Source organism: Camelus ferus, chromosome 12 (assembly GCF_009834535.1).
Source record: "Camelus ferus isolate YT-003-E chromosome 12, BCGSAC_Cfer_1.0, whole genome shotgun sequence".
Classification (NCBI taxonomy): Eukaryota; Metazoa; Chordata; class Mammalia; order Artiodactyla; family Camelidae; genus Camelus; species Camelus ferus.
The window spans coordinates 27,501,210-27,521,633 of record NC_045707.1 but is presented as its reverse complement, the minus strand read 5'-3'; the positions used below and the strand labels follow the sequence as shown (position 1 = coordinate 27,521,633).

General features: G+C 42.1%; 1 protein-coding gene across 6 annotated transcripts in view; it reads left to right on the top strand.

The window, feature by feature from the left end:
- Window positions 1-20,424, top strand: part of TMEM117 (transmembrane protein 117) — a 441,432-nt gene that overhangs the window by 29,179 nt on the left and 391,829 nt on the right. For 3 of the 6 annotated variants that reach the window (XM_032493270.1, XM_032493272.1, XM_032493271.1), the window contains one exon: window positions 11,874-12,178. In XM_032493270.1, the coding sequence (XP_032349161.1) occupies window positions 11,902-12,178 (277 nt within the window). In that variant the 5' untranslated portion in view covers window positions 11,874-11,901. Of the gene's footprint in view, window positions 1-2,654; window positions 2,923-11,873; window positions 12,179-20,424 lie in introns of those variants that run through there. The other 3 variants (XM_032493269.1, XM_032493273.1, XM_006190295.2) reach the window with 3 other exon arrangements.

Here is a 20,424-nt window from a genome sequence, read left to right as displayed (position 1 = left end):
TCTCTCAGGTAGACAGAAGAGAAGCTGCTCAATGATTTTAACCCCAATATCCTTTGAAATACAACATGTTGTATACAATATCTTTCAGTGTCAGAAAACGTGCCTTCTGTATTTTTGGTGGGGGGAGGGGTGGCGGGGGGGAGTGATTAATAAGCCACAGACCTCAGTGTTATGCTGTACAATTTTTGAAGCTTTAATATTTTCCAATTTTAACTGAAGACTCCTTGCTTTAAATGAAGATACAATGCAAATATAGCACATGGTGAGGACGTGCAGAAAAGGGAACCCTTGTACACTGTTGGGAATGTAAATTGGTGCAGCCACTATGGAAAATAGTATGGAGGTTTCTCAAGAAACTAAAAAGAGAACTACTATATGATTCAGCAATTCCACTCATGGGCACATATCAGAAGAAAATGAAAACATTAATTCAAAAAGATACATTCACCCCAGTGTTCATGGGAGCATTATTTACAATAGTCAAGACATGGGAGCAACCAAAGTGTCCAACAACAAATGACTGGAGAAAGAAGATGTGGTGTATATATATATATATATATATATATATATATATATATATATATATACATACACACACATACATACACATATACATAAATATACACATATATACAATGGAATACTACTCAGTCATTAAAAAGCTATGAAATTTTGCCATTTGCAACAACATGGATGGATCTGGAAGGGTATTATGCTTAAGTGAAACAAGCCAGACAGAACAAATATTGTATGCTGTTACTTATATGTGAAATCTAAAATATAAAACAGACAAATAAATATGACAAAACAGAAACAGACTCACAGACATAGAGAACAAACTAGTGGTTACCAGGGGGCAGAGGGAGGGGGTGGAGGCAACATGGCCTCAAGGATTAAGAGGCACAAACTATTATGTATAAAATAATAAACTAAAAAGATACATTATACAGCACAGGGGATATATAGCCATTATTTTATAATAAATTTAATTGGAGTATAATCTATAAAAATATCAAATCACTATTTTATACACCTGGAACTAATATAATATTGTAAAGCAACTATACTTCAAAATATATGTATATATATTTATATAGCACATGAAACCCATGTTAAGTAGTTACATAGTTTACTAATTTTCTGTAAAATCCTGATTATAATTATGAAAGCACAGTAGATGCTAATGGTTAAACTGTGGAATTAATCTGCATTCATTGAGCCATTACTATAACTCAGTATGCTGGGTATTGAGGATGCAGTGGTGAGTAAGATTTAGTCCCTGTCCTCAAAGAGTTCATAGCTCAGTGGGGGAGAAAAAAGACGTTGCAGAAAAGTACAGCCAATGTAAGACATGTCATAGTAAAATGTGCAAAGTACTAGCATAGAAAACCACTCTTTCTGGGAAAAGTTGCCTTCACCAGCTAAGAGTTCCATAAGATGATTACAAACTGTGACTAATGTAGATATATGCGGTCATCTTAGAAGTAGAACAGATGTCAAACTAGCGAGAAGCACGGCAGTGAGCTCCCAGTGATCCCTGTGTGCACTAGCTACACTGCAGGACTCGGGAATGGCTTTCTCTATCCCATCTCAAAAATCTGCTGACATCTCAGCTCTCCCTCTCGCTGCCCAATTCATTCCTGAATCATGCTGCTGGTCCAGGAGAGAGGCTAGTTTTCTCCTCATAAGTCTGCAACTGTAAGTAGATAATGAATGATGCCGTTTTCCATTTGACCATACAAACAAGCGATGACTTCCGTTAGTATGGAATATCATATGTTGGATAGCACTTTAATGCATTATAAGCAACTTGTAAACTGAGATAGCAGTTGTCGTGGGGTGTGGAAGGAAACAAAGGTCGCACACATATATGATGGAAAAGACATTACAACAGGAAGAAAGGAGCCAGTCAAATGTCGAAGGTCTTCCTCTTCCATGCTGCAAATGAAGCATTTGAGCACTGCATTAATGATAGTATTCTGAGAGCTTCAGACTGCAAAAGGTTAAAAACCGCAAGTGTGTGCTTCTGTATATATCTGTGCATAAATGCGTATATGCAGTTACACATGTGTATATACATATGTATACATGTGCATATTAGCTGTTCATTTCTAAGCGTCGATGAATGTGTACGCTTATAAATATGAGTACATTGTGGGAATATATTTGCGTCTGTGTCTGTGTGTCAGACCAGAAAGTACTGGACCCGTACCGACTGGAAAGTAAGTTTAAGACTTCTCGGATCCTCGCGGGCTCTGTCTCTCCCCACCCCCACCCCTCCGCACCACCAATAGACAAAAGCAGAAAGGATGCCCTGTGACCTGGGACTGCATTAGAAAGTTTGCAGCGCTTTGAGGACCTTCCACCCGGGCACCTCATTGGTTCCCTGCAGGATGGTGGGTTTTCTGAGAAGTCTGCCGATTCCCCCAGCAAAGGGACTGCTGCTGACAGGCTGGGCTGAAGCCCGGCCGCCGCCACCCCGCGCCGGGTACCGAAGTGGTGCCCTCCCGCCGCCGCCCGCTCTGCAGAGGAGGGCCCGGCCCGGGCAAGCTCAGCCGCGGCGCGTGGTCCCCGGGCTGGAGTCGGGCCGCGGCGCAGGCGGGAGGGCGGGGGCGGCGGGAGGCCGTGCCTCCAGCTGCGGAGGCTGCCGCACCGCTGGGACCCGCGCGGTGCCCGGCGCGGCGCCGTCGCCCTCGCGCTCCCGCCGCCCGGCCCGCGGCCGGCGGACTTTGCGGAGAGCGCCCGGCGTAGGCGGCGGCGGCGGCGGCGGGTGTGGGCCGAGCCGGTATTTATAGCGCGGTGACAGCAGCGACGCCGCCCGCCCGTCTTGCCGCGCTTCCCTGCGAGGCCGCGGGCGCGGCGGAGGCTGCGCTCCCCCGGGTCCCCCGAGTGCGGACGCCCCGAGCCCGCGCGGCCCCCTCGGTGAGTACTCGGCCCGGGCGGCCAGCGCGCCTTCCCCCGCCGCTCGGTCCGGCCGCGGCGGAGCCCTCCCGGCCCGGCCGCCCGCCGCCGCCGCCGCCTCCTCGTCCCCTGCCCGCGAGGGCGGCCGCGGCTGCGGCCCGCGGCCCGCCGCCCCGCGCCTCCCCTCCTCCCTTCCCGCGGCCGGCGCGTGGAGGGGCCGCCCGAGTGCCCGCGAGAGGGGCGCGCGCCCTCCCTCCTGCAAAAGGCAGGGGAGACTCGCGGGGAGGGTTGGGGGGGGGAACCTCCAACTCCTGGGCTGGGGGGTGAGGGACGTCGCCAGGGCACGCGGCGAACTTTCCTCGCTCCAGTGATTCCTAGGATGGGAACTGAGGCAAAGCCCCAGTATTATTGGTTAATTAAATTAACAGGTTGCAGTTCAGGGATGTTCTCCTTAAAAAACAAAACCCCCTAAACCCCACAAACTTGAATGTTTGGGTGTTTACCAACTTCCTCCTGATGAATAAAGCTGTGTGTCCATTCGTATTTTTGAAAATGCCAAAGGCCCACAAGTGTGTTTGGCCCATGTGGGTACATTTTGGCTGCCATTATTCATTCTACCCCCTGTGGAACAATAAACGAGTGTGTGTGTGGGGGGGGGGGTTGTGGTTGTGTGTGTGTGTTGTGTGTGAGAGAGACAGAGATGGTAGTAAACATCAGATGCTTATTTTAGTATTTATGTGCAAATAAAAGTCTCAGGAACAGGAGCAAAAATTTTTGGAGTTAAAGTACGCTGAAGAAATATATTTTCCTCCTAGTTATATATGATATGTTGTTTGAAACCCATAGAAGGACTTCTGAGAAGATTTCAGGGTTTCCTTTTGTCTTCAGAAAAAGTTCTTACGATTTATTGACTATAAAGAGTAGTAAGTAGAACCCCTGAAGGAGCTGTTTTATTGTTGTGTTGAGGTTTTGCCGTGTATATACCTTCTAACTCCTTTCCTCCCTTCTCATCTCTGTAGTTTAAAGGTAATTATGGATTTTCTGACCTTTCGACTGAGAGAGTTTTTCCCACATCATCCCACCATCATCTGATCCTGTGATCGGAAACCAGTACTTGTTTGTTGTATTTAAGGTGCTTCTTAAAACTGTCAGTCATTTGAAAAACAACTTCAGATATGAATATTTTATTTTATTCATTAACTTACTTTTTGGGGTGTTTCGTTTAGACTGTGATCATGACAGTTCTTTATTATCAACACATGTCACAGAAAAGGAAGTCTAAACATTTTTAAAGAATTCATTGGTGATTATTTTTCAACTTTAGGACATGAAAAGGCTCATAAGTATTTTGCCATTTTGGTGGAAAGTTGGTTAAAGTCTTAGTTGGGAGAGAACCTCAGACCTGCTTTGTTTCCAGGTTCTCTATTTAAAAGACTTGCATTGGTTCAGTGCTTCATTATCCCAAAGACTGTAAGATAAGAACAAGGGAAGAAAATAACTTAAAGGTTGAAACAATGTGAAGAGAAAGCCTGGGAAGTGATTTATGGGTATGATCCTCTAAATTAGCTAGGGTACCACAAATACCATCCTGGTATCTATGCAGAGCCATTTAAGGTGGTTTCATTGATTGACTTAAAAGGCTGCTTTTTTATTTAAAAGGCTGTGTGGTCTCTTGTATCAGACTAAAAGTAAGAAGTTCCAACTTTTCTTCTCTTATTACTGCTATTCGTATTTTAAAAACCTGCATTAAGAACTTGCGTTATGTCAAATACTGTGTGTCATCACCTCATGCCTGCCTCCCTTTTTATCCAACAGTTCAAGGTAATCAACTAAGACCTACCCTTACCTCAAGGCTGGTCCAGGGACATATATATTTGGTTTTCTCACCTTCTGCCATTTCTCCTTTTACAGACTTGGATATCCCATTTTCCAGAGTCTATTCTGTCTGGAGTGGAACCTTCAGTGTTTTTTCTCACCCAATGCTGGTCTGTTATTCAAACATCATCCATACACTTATTTTTTCATTTATGCATCCATCAGCAAAGGTTTATTGAGTGCTTACTAGATGCAAGTCATCACTTAGTTTTTCCCCTTGCTTCCTTCCCATTAGGACTTTACTAGGCATTTTATACTTCTCAGTGTAGGGAACACACAACAATTAGAGTATTGACTTTGGGGTCATAAAGAGGTAGTTTTGCCTGCTTCTGTCAGTTGGTAGCTGTATGACCTTGGGCAGAATATAACCTTTTAAAATCTCTATTTCTTGACTGGTAAATCCAAGGATTTGGTATAAGGGCTAATGAGATAATGCATGAAAAGTTCTTGCCAAGAGCCCAACACGTAAAAAGCATCTCCAGAATGTTAATTATTATTACTATGTTATTGATATCTGCTCCAACGGTGCTCACCTCAGGAAATGCATTACCATCTCAGGAAATGGCAGTTCCATTGTAGGGTTTGCCAGGCCATGTCCACATCCATTCCATCAGTAGATTCATCAGTAGATCTGTCAGCTCTTCCTTTTAAATGTATCCAGAATCTGACACATTTCCAAGCATCAGGCAGAGTGGTCAGGTTGCATCACTCTCCTGCTTCCCTTCAGGGTACAGCCCACGTGGCAGGATGGCGTCAAGGCCTGATCATGGTGCTACCTCCCAGACCCCAAGTCTCATCATGCTCCCCTGCACTCTGTCCAGTCAAACTAGCCTCCTGACTGTTCCTTAAATGCACTCATCGTGCAGCCAGCGCAGGCCTTTACCATTTGGGGTTGCCTCTGTCTGGACCAGTCTTTCCCCAGATACCTGCTTGCCTCCCTTCCTTCACGTCTCTGTTCAAATGTCACCTTATAGTGAGGCCTTCTTCAGCATCCCTCACCCCTGACACTCCCTGTTAACTTTCTTTAATATCCCCCAAAACTTATAACTGTCTAAACTTTCTTTAATATCCCCCCAAAACTTATAACTGTCTAAAAATACCATGTATTGAATTTTTCTCTGTTTAATGTCTGTTTCCTTCAGTTGAGACTCTAAGATGCAAGACAATAGGGGTGTTGTTGGTTAATAACCACACACGTAGGCCAGTGCCCGGCGCAAATAGGCGATCAGTAAATAGTGAATAAATGAATGATGAAATTTTGGAATTATTATGGAATTAACAAATCTGGGCTTTACCACTTTCTATATATGATTTTGGACAAGTAGCTTGGGCTGTCTGAGCCTCATTTTCAATATTTGTAAAATAAGGATGATGTTCATCCTTTATGTTGTGGAGTGTTTATAGTAGAATCCTTTGACACTGAGAAAAGCATCTAAAAGCTCTCAGTAAACATAACATGTAGTTGATGTTATTTTCAAGTTTAACGGGAGTGACCAAAAGTCACATGTATTTTGATGGTGGTCTTCAGAGTAGGAAGCACCTAAAAGAGACCAGGTACTTTACAAATGAAATCTCCGTTGGTCTTCACTACAGCCCTGTGAGGAAAGTTCTTTCATTAGGAGTTTACTGGTGAAGAAATGGAATCTCAGAGAGGTCAGGGATTGGCCCAAGGTCACAGTGCTAGTGAGTAGCAGAGTCAGGTAGAACCGGACCCAGTTCCTTCCACCACCCTTTGTTTTGTCTTCTGAAAGATAAGTTTTCCTGAGTCTTTTGATCATTCCTATAAAGTCATTCCAGGTCTGTGATTTTTTCACCCGTTAAAAATACTAAGAGGTAAAATGTGATATGAACATAAGTTATCATTTATCTTGTGAGGAAATAATATTAAATAATTTAAAGCTCTGTCTGCCCTTTGGACATGCAATTTTAAAAGTGATTATTTCCTGGGGATTAAATGAAAATACTGTAGAAAGTGTTCTGTTAACTGCAAAGAACTTTACACGTATTAATATAATACCACAGCTAGGTAACTGAAGAAAAGAGCTTTAACTTTGTCTTGTGCTGATGCAGCAAAGTGTCCAAAACTCAGCTGTCTGCTTCACAAAGTGCATACCACAAAAAAAAGTGCAGAGTCTTTTTAAAAATTATTTCTCAAGGAATTAGATTCATGGTGCTGAAATAAAGTTCATACCCTTGGCAGAGTACAGGCGCAGTCATCTTTAATAAGCCCTTTGATGAGACCTAAGAAGGGTTATGGGTGAATATTCAGAAGTAACTACCAAGGAGCTTCAAAAAATTCTTTTTTTATCCTAGAATAGTGCTCCGCAATGAAAAAACGATGTTCATGTTACCTGGTTAGGTATCACTCGATGCTAAGACCTACGTTAGCAGAGCTGTGCTTTGGCTGTGGCTCACTTGGCCAGTGATAATGTCTTTGGTGTAGCATATTTTATCAGTTCATCGAGGACTTTGCCATACACGTTTGTGAGTTTTTTTAAATGGAAGTGATACAGTCCATCGTGTCACTATGTCATTATGCAAAAAGCATCACCTGCGCCAGGTTCCTGCTGAGGGCACATGAAATTCATACCCTGAAGTCCCGGGGTATGTTCATTTATTTGCAGTGACCCTAAGAAGTAAGAAGGCAGGGTACCCTGGTTCATTCAGACAATCATTCCAATGATTATTAGGGCATCGATACTGCCCTGGTCTAGGACCTTTTATGTAAACTGTTGGAGTTACCTCTAAACTAGCCTCGCCACTGTTGTCATGCCTCATACCCGCTGATCATTTTCCAAGCCCAGCAGAGAAGTCTTTTCAAAAGTCTGCTCCAAGCAGTTGCATCACTCTCCTGCTCTGAAGACTTTGATTCTGTAGTTTCTACTCAGTAAAATACAGAACAACACTTTAGTGTGATCTTCGTTGAACTAGCCCCATATTATCCTTAACTCTCCTAAGATACCCCCAAGTGCTCCATTCCAGCCCCACAGGACTGATGCAGCTCTGTGCCAGTCCCAGACCGCCTCGCCTCTGCTTTTGCTCAGCTGATCCTCCCAACTTGAGTGTAATTCCCTACCTTCCATTTTTTTCATTCTTAGCATTCAGTGCCAGGTGAAATACTGGCTTGTGGTAAAATGTATGCCATTTCTAATACCTACTGTAAATATCAGGCCCTCTAGAGTTGGAACCATGGCTGAAGGCCTGTGGATTATCAGACAGTATACGATGTTTCAGCCTTTGGTTACCATCATGTTCGTCACTTCACTGCTGTTACGTGAAAAGCAGAGGCTTCCAAGATATTGAGAGTGACATCTACCTAATGATGTCATTTCTTACAAGAGGGAATTGAATGGTGTGAATTAGTCTGGTTCTCAGAGGTGCAGTGTTCTCTATAAGCAGAGTTGGAAAATCACAGAATGAATGTCAGTGATGCGTTGCAAAAGGACAGTCAGACCACCTCAACTAATACTGATGCTCAAAGGAGAGGGAGAGAGTTCGAACAATCCTGCAGTCGGTCACATGATCCTAGTTCTTTCTAATCATGCTGCCAAGTCCGTTTGCATAGTAATGGTAGACTCCTTGCCCTAGAAGTACTATGAATCTTTTCTATTAGTTGGCTTATTATTAGGAACTTTCTAACCAACTTGTAAAGGGCAAGATTTTGGAATTTATGTCTTAGTGTGGGGAAGGTGTAGCATTGAATGTGGGAGCCACACGGCTTGGATTTGAATCCTGACTCTGGCATAGGCTTGTTTTGGTTTTTTGGTTTTTGATGCAAGTTACCAAACACAGTTTCAATATTGCTTACAATAGAATATTACTTCATGGGGCTGCTATGAAATTTAAATGAGATGTTTGTAAAGCTTATTAGCATAGTGTCTGCTATAGGATAAGTCCTCAATGGATGTTAGTCTTAGTCATAATGATAACAGTGCAGAAGCTGGTGCTGAAATGAGATGGTAACGGTGGGGGTGGGGTGCACCAGTGATGTTTTTGGCCGAGTCATTGTTTTGGTCTTTGGACTCAGCTGCTCTTCCCTTAGTGGAAGTGAGTGGCAGCTTGCTCTGCCGCCTTCTCCTCTCACCTAGACAGTCAGGGGGCTCCTCTTTGGTGGTGGACCACTCGGCATATCCCGTAAGTGTTTGCTGATTGCCTGCTATGAGCCCAGCACTGTGCTGCACCCTGAATGTAAACAGCCCCTTCCCTGAGAACCTTATGACCTGGTGAGGGAGACACACACAAACAGGTCATTTCACTGCGATCTGCTGAGAGCTAAGATAAAGGCACATTTCCATAACATAAAAGCTCATCTACGGTAGCAGAATTGAATTGTAAAAAATTAAAAGGGTTTGGAGACCACATACACTGTGTATCGTAGTCAGTCGGAACAACCGTCATCCTTAGCGTTGTTAACATTAGGGTCACCACATGATTGTACTGATCATCACGATGTTGTCTGTGAACCACAGAGGGGAAAGCAGTTTTGGTGCTCTGGGTGTCAGGCACCTGTGGATCACCAGGCAGGCTTCTGGCAACCTTGTATATGGAGTCAGGAAGTGGAGATGAGCACAGGTGTTATTCAAGTTATTATGCAGATTTTGAAATTTGAGACCCCCTTGAAGACATCACTTCAGCTTTGCAGTTTGAGTCAAGAGTAAGTCGCCATGTTTAGCATAAAATATAAAAGACCAAATGACCCTGTTCCTCGGCTGGTGTCTTAAGTCCTCGAGTCTGCCAGTGGGAATGCAGACTAAGCTGTAAATACGATGCGAAATACGCATTGGAACGAACACTTCCAGCTTTGTTGCGGTGCATGTGAGCGATCCGGGTCCAGGAGTGAAGTTTGACTCAACGCTGGCTCTTTCACTCACTAGATGTGCGAGTTAAACAGGCAGCACCACTCTGCTCCGTTTTCTGACCTGTAACGTGGGCCTGATGGTAGCATTCCCAGCATTGCTGTGGGATTAGGGTCTGTACGAGGGCAGGGTGGTTGTTCAGCACTGTACTTCTCACCTCTTGAAACAGCGTCAGTAATGCAGAGGAACAGCTATCTCCATTTTTTTTTTCTTTGAATGTTCAAATTCAGATTGGGCATGTGGACAGAGCAAGATTCTGAAGTTAAAATCAACAATAAAATAAGTATATGTCAACCCTCCACAAAGCATTTATTTAAAAAAAGAATCGAGGTTATATGTATTCGGTGCTCCAAATTCCTGCTGCCTTGATTGTGTGGGGGTGGGGAAGAGAGGTGGGGGGCAGCTCCCCCAGAGTTCCTCGCTCATGGGAGAAACAACATGGAAACCTGTTCACTCCTTAACTGAGACCCCTGTCCAGTTCTTTTGGGCATTTGGGAACTATTCCTGCTTTGAGACTTACTGGCCTTGAGATGTTTCTGTGTGTTCTCTTCCTGTGGTGGTCTTTGGGCATTCCCAAAGATGTTGCATTGCATAAAATCGAGTTGACAGCTGACCCATTCCGGCATCCAGGCAGAACCATGAAAATGCATGATGTTTGTGTTTGTTCTTCACCACTTTTTCTGCTCTCTTTGGTGTGAGAACCACACAGGTCTTTGACTGGGCTATGAACCTCACGTTAAAAAAAAAAAATCACCGTTCCTTAGTGATTTGAGCTACAGCCCCTGGGAACTGGTATCTTGGAGTATTCATGAAGATCTCAAGGGATGTGAAATTGCTTAGAAGGTTTATGAATCCAGGGCACATTGATTATTTGTTTTGCTAGATTTTATTACAATCTTTTCATGTGTTTACATTGCTTTTCTGAAATAGTTAAGATGAGTCTTCATTAGCTTGGACGGTGGGTTTAACTGACACTGACCAGCCCAGAATACTGGGCTGGATCTCGGGAGCCTTGCAGCCTATTCTCAGGTCTTCCATTGGCTTAAAATTACTTCAGGCTTGTGACTTGGTGTTTTTAGCCGTGTGTAAAATGCAAATTTTACCATTATTATTCTCGTCCCAGATTTAATCAGCTTAATTGCTGAGGGGAAAAAAAGAGTGATAGCTTAATCTGACCTCCAAGTGGGCTCACCAGTGCTGAACCCCGGAATTAGGTAGGCTTAACCACCCAGTCCTAGCTCTGGTGGACCTTGGCGGGCTCGTGTTCCTATGGGCAGGCTGGCTCCCAAAGACGAACGAGAGAGGAGCTGAGCAAGACTTAGGAGGTGGGGCCTGAACATCTGCATTTTAAAAAAGGCTTCTGTACTCCCAGTGCACATCCCCGTTAGGACCTACCCCTGTAGGTGTATTACACGTTTTGCAGTGCCTCTGTGCCTTTGCGTGCACCGAGATTGAGCATCCTTGCTTGCCTTCTTCACTGGAAAAAAAATCCTGCTGATCTTCCAACCTCCAATGTGGGTGTATCCCCCTTTGTGAAATCTTCCCCTTCCTCCTCACTTCCCACGAGCAGAGGTGCCCTCCTACAGGCAACTACTCTGCTATAGGCTTAGCTATTTCATGAAACTTATTCTGTGTTGAAATTATTTGACAAGTAGACTGTGAACATTTTTATAAAAGTCCACACAATCCACACATTTGTCAATGTTAAAAAGATCTGAAAGTGTATCCCCCAAATTATTAGGGGACTTTGAGGAGAGAATTTGGGCAGAGAAGGATGTTTATTTTTTGTTAATAAGTGCTCAGTGTACATCTACCTTGCTTTAATTTTTAAATGATCTGTGTTATGATTGTAACATAAACAAAGATCATCTAAAAGAGGAAGAGGATCGCATTGTTTTTTGGCTCTGCGGTCCCTCCCGAGATGATCTCCACATGTCATTCATCTCAGTCACCATCCTGATTTTGGACCTGGTTCTGCCCTCTCATGTCCCTTCCTCCCCACCTAACATTTTGCTTTCCTCCTTTCCTAAATCCCCATAAGATCACAGGTGTGATTAGATGATGGGGAAGGGACAGTATTTACTGTCCTCCATCTCAGACTTGTCTTGGTGCCATAAGTAGGAACAGGTATGTTTTTCCCCAAATACCCCTTTATTGAACCATTAGACATCCAAACGGGTAACAGGACGAGAGAGACCATTTGTCTTTCTGCTCTAACCCTGTGTCTCTTTTCTTACGCAGGTCAACTACGGAACTGAAGTTTTGAAGGATGGGTAAAGACTTCCGTTATTATTTCCAGCATCCCTGGTCTCGCATGATTGTGGCTTACTTGGTGATCTTCTTTAACTTCTTAATATTCGCGGAGGACCCCGTTTCTCATAGCCAAACGGAAGCCAATGTTATTGTCGTTGGAAACTGTTTTTCGTTTGTGACAAACAAATACCCTAGAGGAGTCGGCTGGAGGCTGCTGAAGGTGCTTCTATGGCTACTGGCCATTCTCATAGGACTCATAGCTGGCAAGTTCCTGTTCCATCAGCGTTTGTTTGGTAAGTACCCATGAAATGTAACGTGGGTAATTATTTAATTCTCTTCTCCGAGACACAGCTTTGTTATTTCAAAACTGCAATTTAGGATGCATCTCAGTTTGCCTTCCAGCCTTAATTTGCTACGCGCTGTTTGTAGCTCTGGTTCTTCAACTGTTCTCTGTTTAATGGTGTACTTTTCTATGGCCTAGGGAATGTTAGCATGAGGTGAAGTTAGTACCAAACTTAATAATAAAATAAAAAACAGTGTTACATCTAAAATGAATGTGTGTAATCTTCAGAGAAGACATGAAAATGGCTCTTTTCCCATAAATGGCACCTAAGTGTGGTATCATAAAGGGCTTATAAAGAGGATGCTTTCCCATCATGCCACATTCTCATTAAAGTGAGTTAACTGTTGCCCAGATATTTACGCATATTGTTCATTCAGGGAATTAGAACAGGAACTCTAAGTTTTTACCTTCATTGTTTTGTTTCCTCTTTTTGGAACACTGACTTTAGGATGTTTATCTTGAGCCTGATCAAGCACAGAAGAGTACTGTAGTAAGGAATCTCTTGCTAGTAAGCAGTAGATAAAGAGACGAAGTGAGTTGAAGTTTAAAAGGTAACTTACTGTAAGGATGTTGGGATATTTTGCAGAGACCAAGGATAGGGTTTGTTTTGATACTTGGGATAAATGGAAACGGAGGCTTGAACTCCACCGGGATGTTTTTGTCTCGACTTCTCTATCATACCTGCTTTCTTCCCCTTTCACACTGACGATCAGTTTACATCTACTCACAGGGACTGACTTGGCCCTTGCTCCCAAGTTTATACTCCTAGGTTTAAATGGAGTTGACCCAGTTTGGGTGTGGTTCCTACCTCTGACCCAGTCAATTTTGGCCAGGAGGTGGGTGCTGTTTATTCAGCAAATATTCATTGGTTACTTATTATGCCAGGCACTATGCTAGACATTGAATCAAAAAAGCAAGGTGTCTGCCTTTATAAACACATCCTACAGGAGGGAGAAAGGGTCGAAACAAATAAATGTATAACATGCAAAGAGGTGATAAGTGCTCTGGGGAAGGAAGGACGTTTTAAATGCTACTGGGTCAATTAGGAAGAGAACTTAGAAATAAGACTTCGAATTTAGCAATTACAAGATCATAGGTGACTTACTGTGGGTACTTTTAGGCTAGAAGTTTGGTTAGAAGCAGATGGCAATGGTTTAGGGAATAAACAAAAAATACGTATATATGTACATGCACATAATATTACGTATATATTCTCAACTCTATTCCTTAAACTATTGCCATCTGTTTCTATTGCATAAACATATAAAATGTATGTATTTTATATTTATTATAAAATATGTAGTCTCAAGAAATTTGGTGAGGAAATGGAGGAAGGAAATGGGAAGTAGCTAAAAATGGGGAAAAGACCAAGGAGAGAATTTGTTGTTGTTATTTTAGGCGGTGGTGGTTTTATTTCAGGAGCGAGATTCACTGACCTGCTTGTCGTTGCCGGGGAAGAAGCTAGAGTGAGGTGCAGGTAAAGATACAGAAGGAAGACAGCATCTCTGCAGTTGTCTTTGGTCTGTGACATAGGACACGGGCGCAAATAGTGGCCTGAGCAAGGACAGGAGGAGAAGAGCTGTACGTTTGAGGTGGAGGAGTAGGGAGGTGAGGGTGCTCACCTGACGGTTTCTGCTTCACTGTGAGGAGGGGAAGCTCAAGAGAAAGATGGAGAGACTGACGAGCAAGGGGCTTCAGAAAGTGGTCAAAGTTGGGAAGAGCTACTGTAGGAAATGATGCCAACTGACTAGGACCAACAAAAGGGCTGCTGATGGTGGCCGAGGGCTGTGGTGTGATTAGCCAGTCTAAATTTGAGTGACCCCAATCTGAATAGTTGAGTAGTTTTCTCTGTCAGAGCTCAGTCACCTGGAACAGAATTTGAGTGATTCATCTGAGTGGGGAATGCTCGGGCTGGCTGTATTGGAAACAAAGGATGGAAGATAAATGGAGAGTTCTAGCACAAGAGTTATTGATTTGATGAGCATCCATTCTGCCTGGATGTGGAAAGGAGGCGAGGAAGACGATGGTCTGGGAGGAGTGAGCAAGGGCCTGAAGATTTGGATGAAACTGAACAGGTGAAATGGGCATAAGAAAAGGGAAAGGACTGATGGGCTTGGTTAGATGGCGTGTTGTAACAGAAGGACAGCCATTCTTCAGTGGTGATTCCCAGCTAGGGTGTGTCTAGAGAGTGGGTGTTCAAGTTCAATGAGTGATGGGTCACTGACACAGAGGATATCTAGGAACTGGCTGTGAGCTGGGCCACCCACTGAACAATGAACAAGCATGGTGTCATGCATAGTAATCATACGGATAGAAGAGGTCAAGGGGAGAGGGTAACTGGGAGATGGTTGGTCTTCAAAAGTGAGTGAAGGGTGCTGAGCCCACAGAACAACAGATGTCCATTATGAACAATGGCTGGATGTGTTTGGAATCCATTCCATAAATTTGCTTGGTGTAGGAAGCTAAGACAAACTTAGACCAAAGTATCCTGTTTGGAGAAAAGTTATCTGCCTACATTATGAAAGACTGAATGAGAATCATATGGTCAAAACAATGGTATTAATAATAAGGGCGGATTGTTTGGTTTTTGTAATTGCTACACCTTAAGTTATTCTATTGCAGGCTTATCTTTTTTACTAAAACCACATTTAGTCTTGGCTTACTTTTTAATTCTCTTATTTGTATAAATAATTCAGTCTGGAAAAGAATCATTCTAGATTCCAAGTAGTTTACTGACTACAAATAAAAATAATGCAAAAGTGTGTCTTTTTTTTTTTTTTTTTTTGCTGACAATAGGGAACATTTTATAATATAGTCAGCATTATCACTTCTACTTGGCGAGTTACTTTTTCCTCCTTATTAAAAACCTATGACATTAAATGGATTATTATAGAAGGAATGATAGCCTTCTGCAAATCTTGGGGATAACTGGATAAGATCGCTGGACACCTGGTTGAATTTTCTAATGAAGTCCAAACTGGTCTTCTCCTTCTGTCTTTCTTCATGGCTGTCATTTCCTCCTTCACTCACAAACTCTTGATCGTTTGCTCCTAACAGTTCTTTCCTCCTCCAGTGCATCCTGGATTTTGCTACTGGAGTATTTTTGCATGGCTAAATGGCTCCTATCACCTGCAGAATACAATCCGAACTCCTGTAGTTGAGATCCAAAGCACGTTATCACCTACCCCTGCCTGACTCTTAACCTGGTCTCTTCACATTTCACACTGTTCAGAACTATCTGCTGGCACCTAAACTGGCTGTGTCCCCTCCTGCCTCTGTGCCTTTGCCCACGTGCTCTCCTATGCCCATCATGCTTTTCCTCTTCTTGTCAACCTGGCCAATTTCTCTTTTTCCTTCATATCCAAGTTCAACCTTTATCTCCTCCGTGACACTTGCTCTGACTCCTTCCTGTCTGACTTAAGTTGGCTTCCCTCCAGCCCCCAGCTGTGTCCACTTGCACCAAAGAATGTACAGCAGGGCGCCTGCCGCTGACAGCCATGCAACCTCATGGAAGAGAAGCCGAGGTTTAATGCAAGCACGCACATTGTTCTTATCGGCTTATAATGCAATAAATGTTTCTCCCCTTGTCCTCCCCAGACCAGCATTTGTACATAATTCATTTGTTTGGGGGGGTGGTAATTAGGTTTATTTATTTATTCTTGGAGGAGGTACTGGGGATTGAACCCTGGACCTCGTGCATGCTAAGCATGCACTCTACCACTTGGACTATACCCACCACTCCCCATAATTCATTTTTCTAAAAGACCATATTTAACCCTTGAACAATTTGCAGATGCAAGCCTGTGGTAGGTGGTGGTGATGGCGATGATGGTGTATGTCTGTTAAGAGGAGTGGGATTGTTAACTACAAGCACAGAAAGCTTTGTTACAGAAATTGGAATGGTTTACAAAATAATCATAATCAGTTTGTGAGGTTAAGTAAACAGTTTCTTTTTTATTTTTTTAATTCTCTAATGAAATGCCAAATGAAAATATAAAATAGATTGCCACTGCCCCTTTCATTTCATTAATTTGTTGAGTCTTCCCTCATTCATTTTATTATGGAAAATCTCTTCTTAATAGACTCTGAAAGGACACCACAATATTACTGTTTTAAAAACATTATTTATTTTTTAATGGAGGTATTGAGGATTGAACCCAGGACCTCGTGCGTGCTAAGCATGCGCTCTACCAGCGAGCTCTACCCACTCCCCAGTATTGCCATTTTGAAACATGTGTGAGGAAGAGTGAATGATTCTGTGAACACATGATTTAATTCAGTTCATTGATTATAAATTTTATTTTTTGTGAGCCATGAAGATGACCGTTTTGCGACTTTTCAGTTAACAACATGAAATCGTTTCATGATTTATAATTTATAGTAGGCTTTGTCTCAAATAAAAATACTGACTGTTGCAAATTGGAAATTGTGTTTTATCAGAGACAGAAGGGATTAAATGCATTTAAAACCATCCCCCCTTCATCTGTGCTGTATGATTGGAGTAAGAGGAGAGAATTGGCTTTCCTACACAATAGAACTAAACTTTTAAGATTTCAGACCAGTCACAGATCCCAAATTTCCCAAATGTGGAATATAATTTAAGAGCACATGTGAAATCAGAATGAATGTGTTTCAGAGAAATTGCTTTAGGTTTAAAACTGAACCTTGTTGAGGTGAGTATTATATTAGGATTTATGAAAGTTGAATTCCATTGAAATATCAGTTTATGCTCTTTTCCATTTGTTTGGATGATTCCATTGTTTTAAAAAATAAGCATGTGTTCAAATATTGCATCCTAGCCTTTTGGAGGGTTATCTAGGGATCTCTATGAGTAGAGTAATCCAAAATTATTACACTGATAAGACTTATATAAAGAGAAGAATTTAAATTTCTTGAGCTTATTCAAGAAATCATTTTTATTTCAAAGAGGAGTTGAAATGGTTTACAAAAACATATTGTTAAATGGAAGAGGAATAGAAAGTGGGGACCACAGAATCAAAAATGTTTTGATTTCATGAGTTTTGCATGCTACCTTGTTGGTCTGGAGGCTGGACAAGTGGGGAAATGTGATATATTACATAGCTTTGGATATCAGAAATAATGAAAATGAGAAGTTTCACAGGGGAATTTTTCTTTGCACTAAATTCTGGAATTTCTTGCCCAAAATATGCTGCTATGATTTCTTTTCTTTTGTACAGGAGACCCTGAATGGTGAGGCGGCAAGTGCAGAAATGGATTTCATAGTCTTGTGTCTTAAAGCAAAGTTTCGTAAAAGTGTAGAGTATGACTTTTAAGCGTAAAGGCAATTTTGTGATGCTGTATTCCATGAAAGTAATTCTCTGATAGGCAAAGTGATTGGAGTCTACCTAACGCCTTCTGATTTGATAGCTTTCTGTAAGGACGGGTCTTAGGACATCACGATTGTGACAACTGTACTTCTTGAGCAAACTTCTCTTGCTAATTGTATCCCCTTTTCTCTTCTTGTTTCCTGACATGTGCAGAGAGCCTCTGTCCACTGCCACTTCCTTTTTAACATGAAGGAAGGGCAGGCCAGCTCAGAATGAGCTGACAGATGTAGCTCATGAAAACGATCCTGGACCTGTTCATGTTGTATCGTTCCTTTTCCAAAATATATATGTTTGTCTATATAATCATTAGTATAATCATTTCATTAATGTTTCATTTTCTAGCCAGACCATAAGCCTCACGAAGGCAGAGGTTATGCTGTATTGCTTATCATTTAGACCTCAGCGCCTGAAGCAATGCCTGGCATGTAGTAGTATTTGATAAAATTTGAATGAACAAATAAATTAATATTCCTTTGTCTTTTACATGTTATCGTTGCCAATGTGGCCTTTTTATTGTAAGCTCTAAAAAGATCTTCATTTATTCATTTATAAAATATCAGACATGGTCTCTGCTCTCAAGGAATTTAAAGTCTGGTTAGAGAGATAAGATACATATGCATGAAAAATTAATTACTCTGATAATACAGGGACATGCCTAGCAAGGATCAAATGAATAGTGCAGACTGAGAGAGCTGGGGGAATTCAGGAAGGGAGCACTGAGGGCTAGGAAGGCGAAAGAAAACTCTGCTGCCAACGTGGGACGTAAGGGAGTCTGAAACATGAGCGAGATTAAAATAGTCAGACATGATGCAAAGAATTCATTATAGATTTCAGGTCATGGGGTGGATGGTGTGAGCAAAAGGGATGAGAAACAACTTAGCTTTTTTGAGCTTGGGGAAAACCGAGGAGGTCATGTTCATGACTGGCGTGAAAGGTTTGTGCCAGGAGAGCAGGAGATGCAGTAGAAAGGTCGGCTGAGTCTGCGTTCTTTGTCTTTAGATGCCAGTCTCCTGCTTGGACTCTGCCTCTTCCTTTACAGTATTCAAATCAAGGAAAGACTTTGAACAGGATGGGAGATGATGACACCATTCATCTGGAGCCGAATCTTGTGGGAATTGGAGAGGGAGAGACTAGGGGAGTAGTCGGGAAGAAGGGAAGTGTTTTTTTGGGGAGCCTCTTGCAGTCCTGCAGGCTTGAGGCTGTTCAGGCCAGTCTGAAATAGGGGTGGGACTGTGGGCAGCAGGATGGGGCTTCTCGGAGCCTCGGGAAGCTTCAGTAACAGTAACTGATGAGATACAAGGAGGTGAGAGTAAGGGTGGAATGACAGGTAACTAGGAAGGTGGGATGGGTGACTAAGGACTGGTTATCTAATTAAAAAAGGAAAGAGTCGTTAGGAGATGCAGTTAGAGAAGATAATGAGTTCAGTAAATGACGGGTTCAGATAATGCGAGCGCAGGCGACGGCCCTTTGCCGTGAATGGTTCTCAGTACACCCAGTATGGGTTTACCAGGCTTAATCCAGGCCCACCGCTTCTTATCCAAACCTTGAGACCAGTTATGTTTCAGACTTCAGTGCATGCGCCTGTGTTTAGTAGCTTGCCCCATGGGGCTGAAGAAATTTTTCATCATCAATCACATGAATGTATTTGTAGCTGAATATATATATATATATATGTGTGTGTGTGTGTGTGTGTGTGTTCACATGAAGTGGCATAAAGGCTATATAAACAGCCTCATTCAGATCAGTTCAGGTTCGATTTTGCTGCTCAATGAATTCAGGTTTGGTCAGGTCTTGCGAACAAATCAGTTACAGAGTCTTTTGGATTTCAGAATTATAGAAACTGGATATTGTACCTGTACTTGACTGTCAACAATATTTCGTATAAATCTTTGGTTCCCACAGGATATCCACCTACATAGAAATCACAATTCTTTTTTTGAAGGCTATGATAAAAAGAATAATGGTTTCACTGATAACTGGACGTCTACATAAGAAAAATACATGTGTAAGGTGTTTTTTCTTGTGTTTATATTATGCAAAAAATTAGTTTGCTGATTTCTGTGTACCTAAGTGTGGTTTAGTTTGAAACAGGAAGTTCTGAATAAAGCATTCTCAATACATCTAGAAATCTGAGAAGGCAAATTCTAGGGTTTTTTGTTCTTTCATTTTATTTAAACAAAAGTCTCTCTCATAAAATACCAAATGACTCAACTGTGTTTTGTCATTTAATGGATTTGATAAAGGTAAATGCGTGTTTATTTTCTGTTGTCTTAAGTCTAGTTTGAAATTTTTTCCTTTGTGTTTCAGCTACACAAATTATTTTATCATTTCAAAATAGAAAAGATTCAGACATTCTGGAAAATGTGGGTAAGATAGTCATGGGGATAGAAGGATATCAAAAAATGAAGAAACAGATTTCACCAGATATTTAAGAAGGAAAACCCATTATTTTAATGAAATAATGTGGGTATGATCTGACCTCTTTTGTATTCATTTGAGATCTGAGTAGCTGAATAATATAAATGAACCTGAGAGTTGATAGTAACTATCCTGATAGTGGATGGTATAGTAAAAAATGTTTATTTATTACTGTCCAGGGTGATTGTCAACAATTGATCATTTTAAGTAGTGTGCTCTCAAGGTAGTAAGTACTTCCTCTTGGAGGAATTACTTGGGCAAATACTGTATCTGCAGCCAAATGCTACTTAGATAGACTATAGTTTTAAGCTTTGTCTTCTCAAGATACAGTGTTTGATACTCATATCATTTAATGTTTATCACCATCCTCACTCTCAACCAATGTATATACGCAGCACCAGAATCCTCATTTTTCTTGATGCTTAGATTG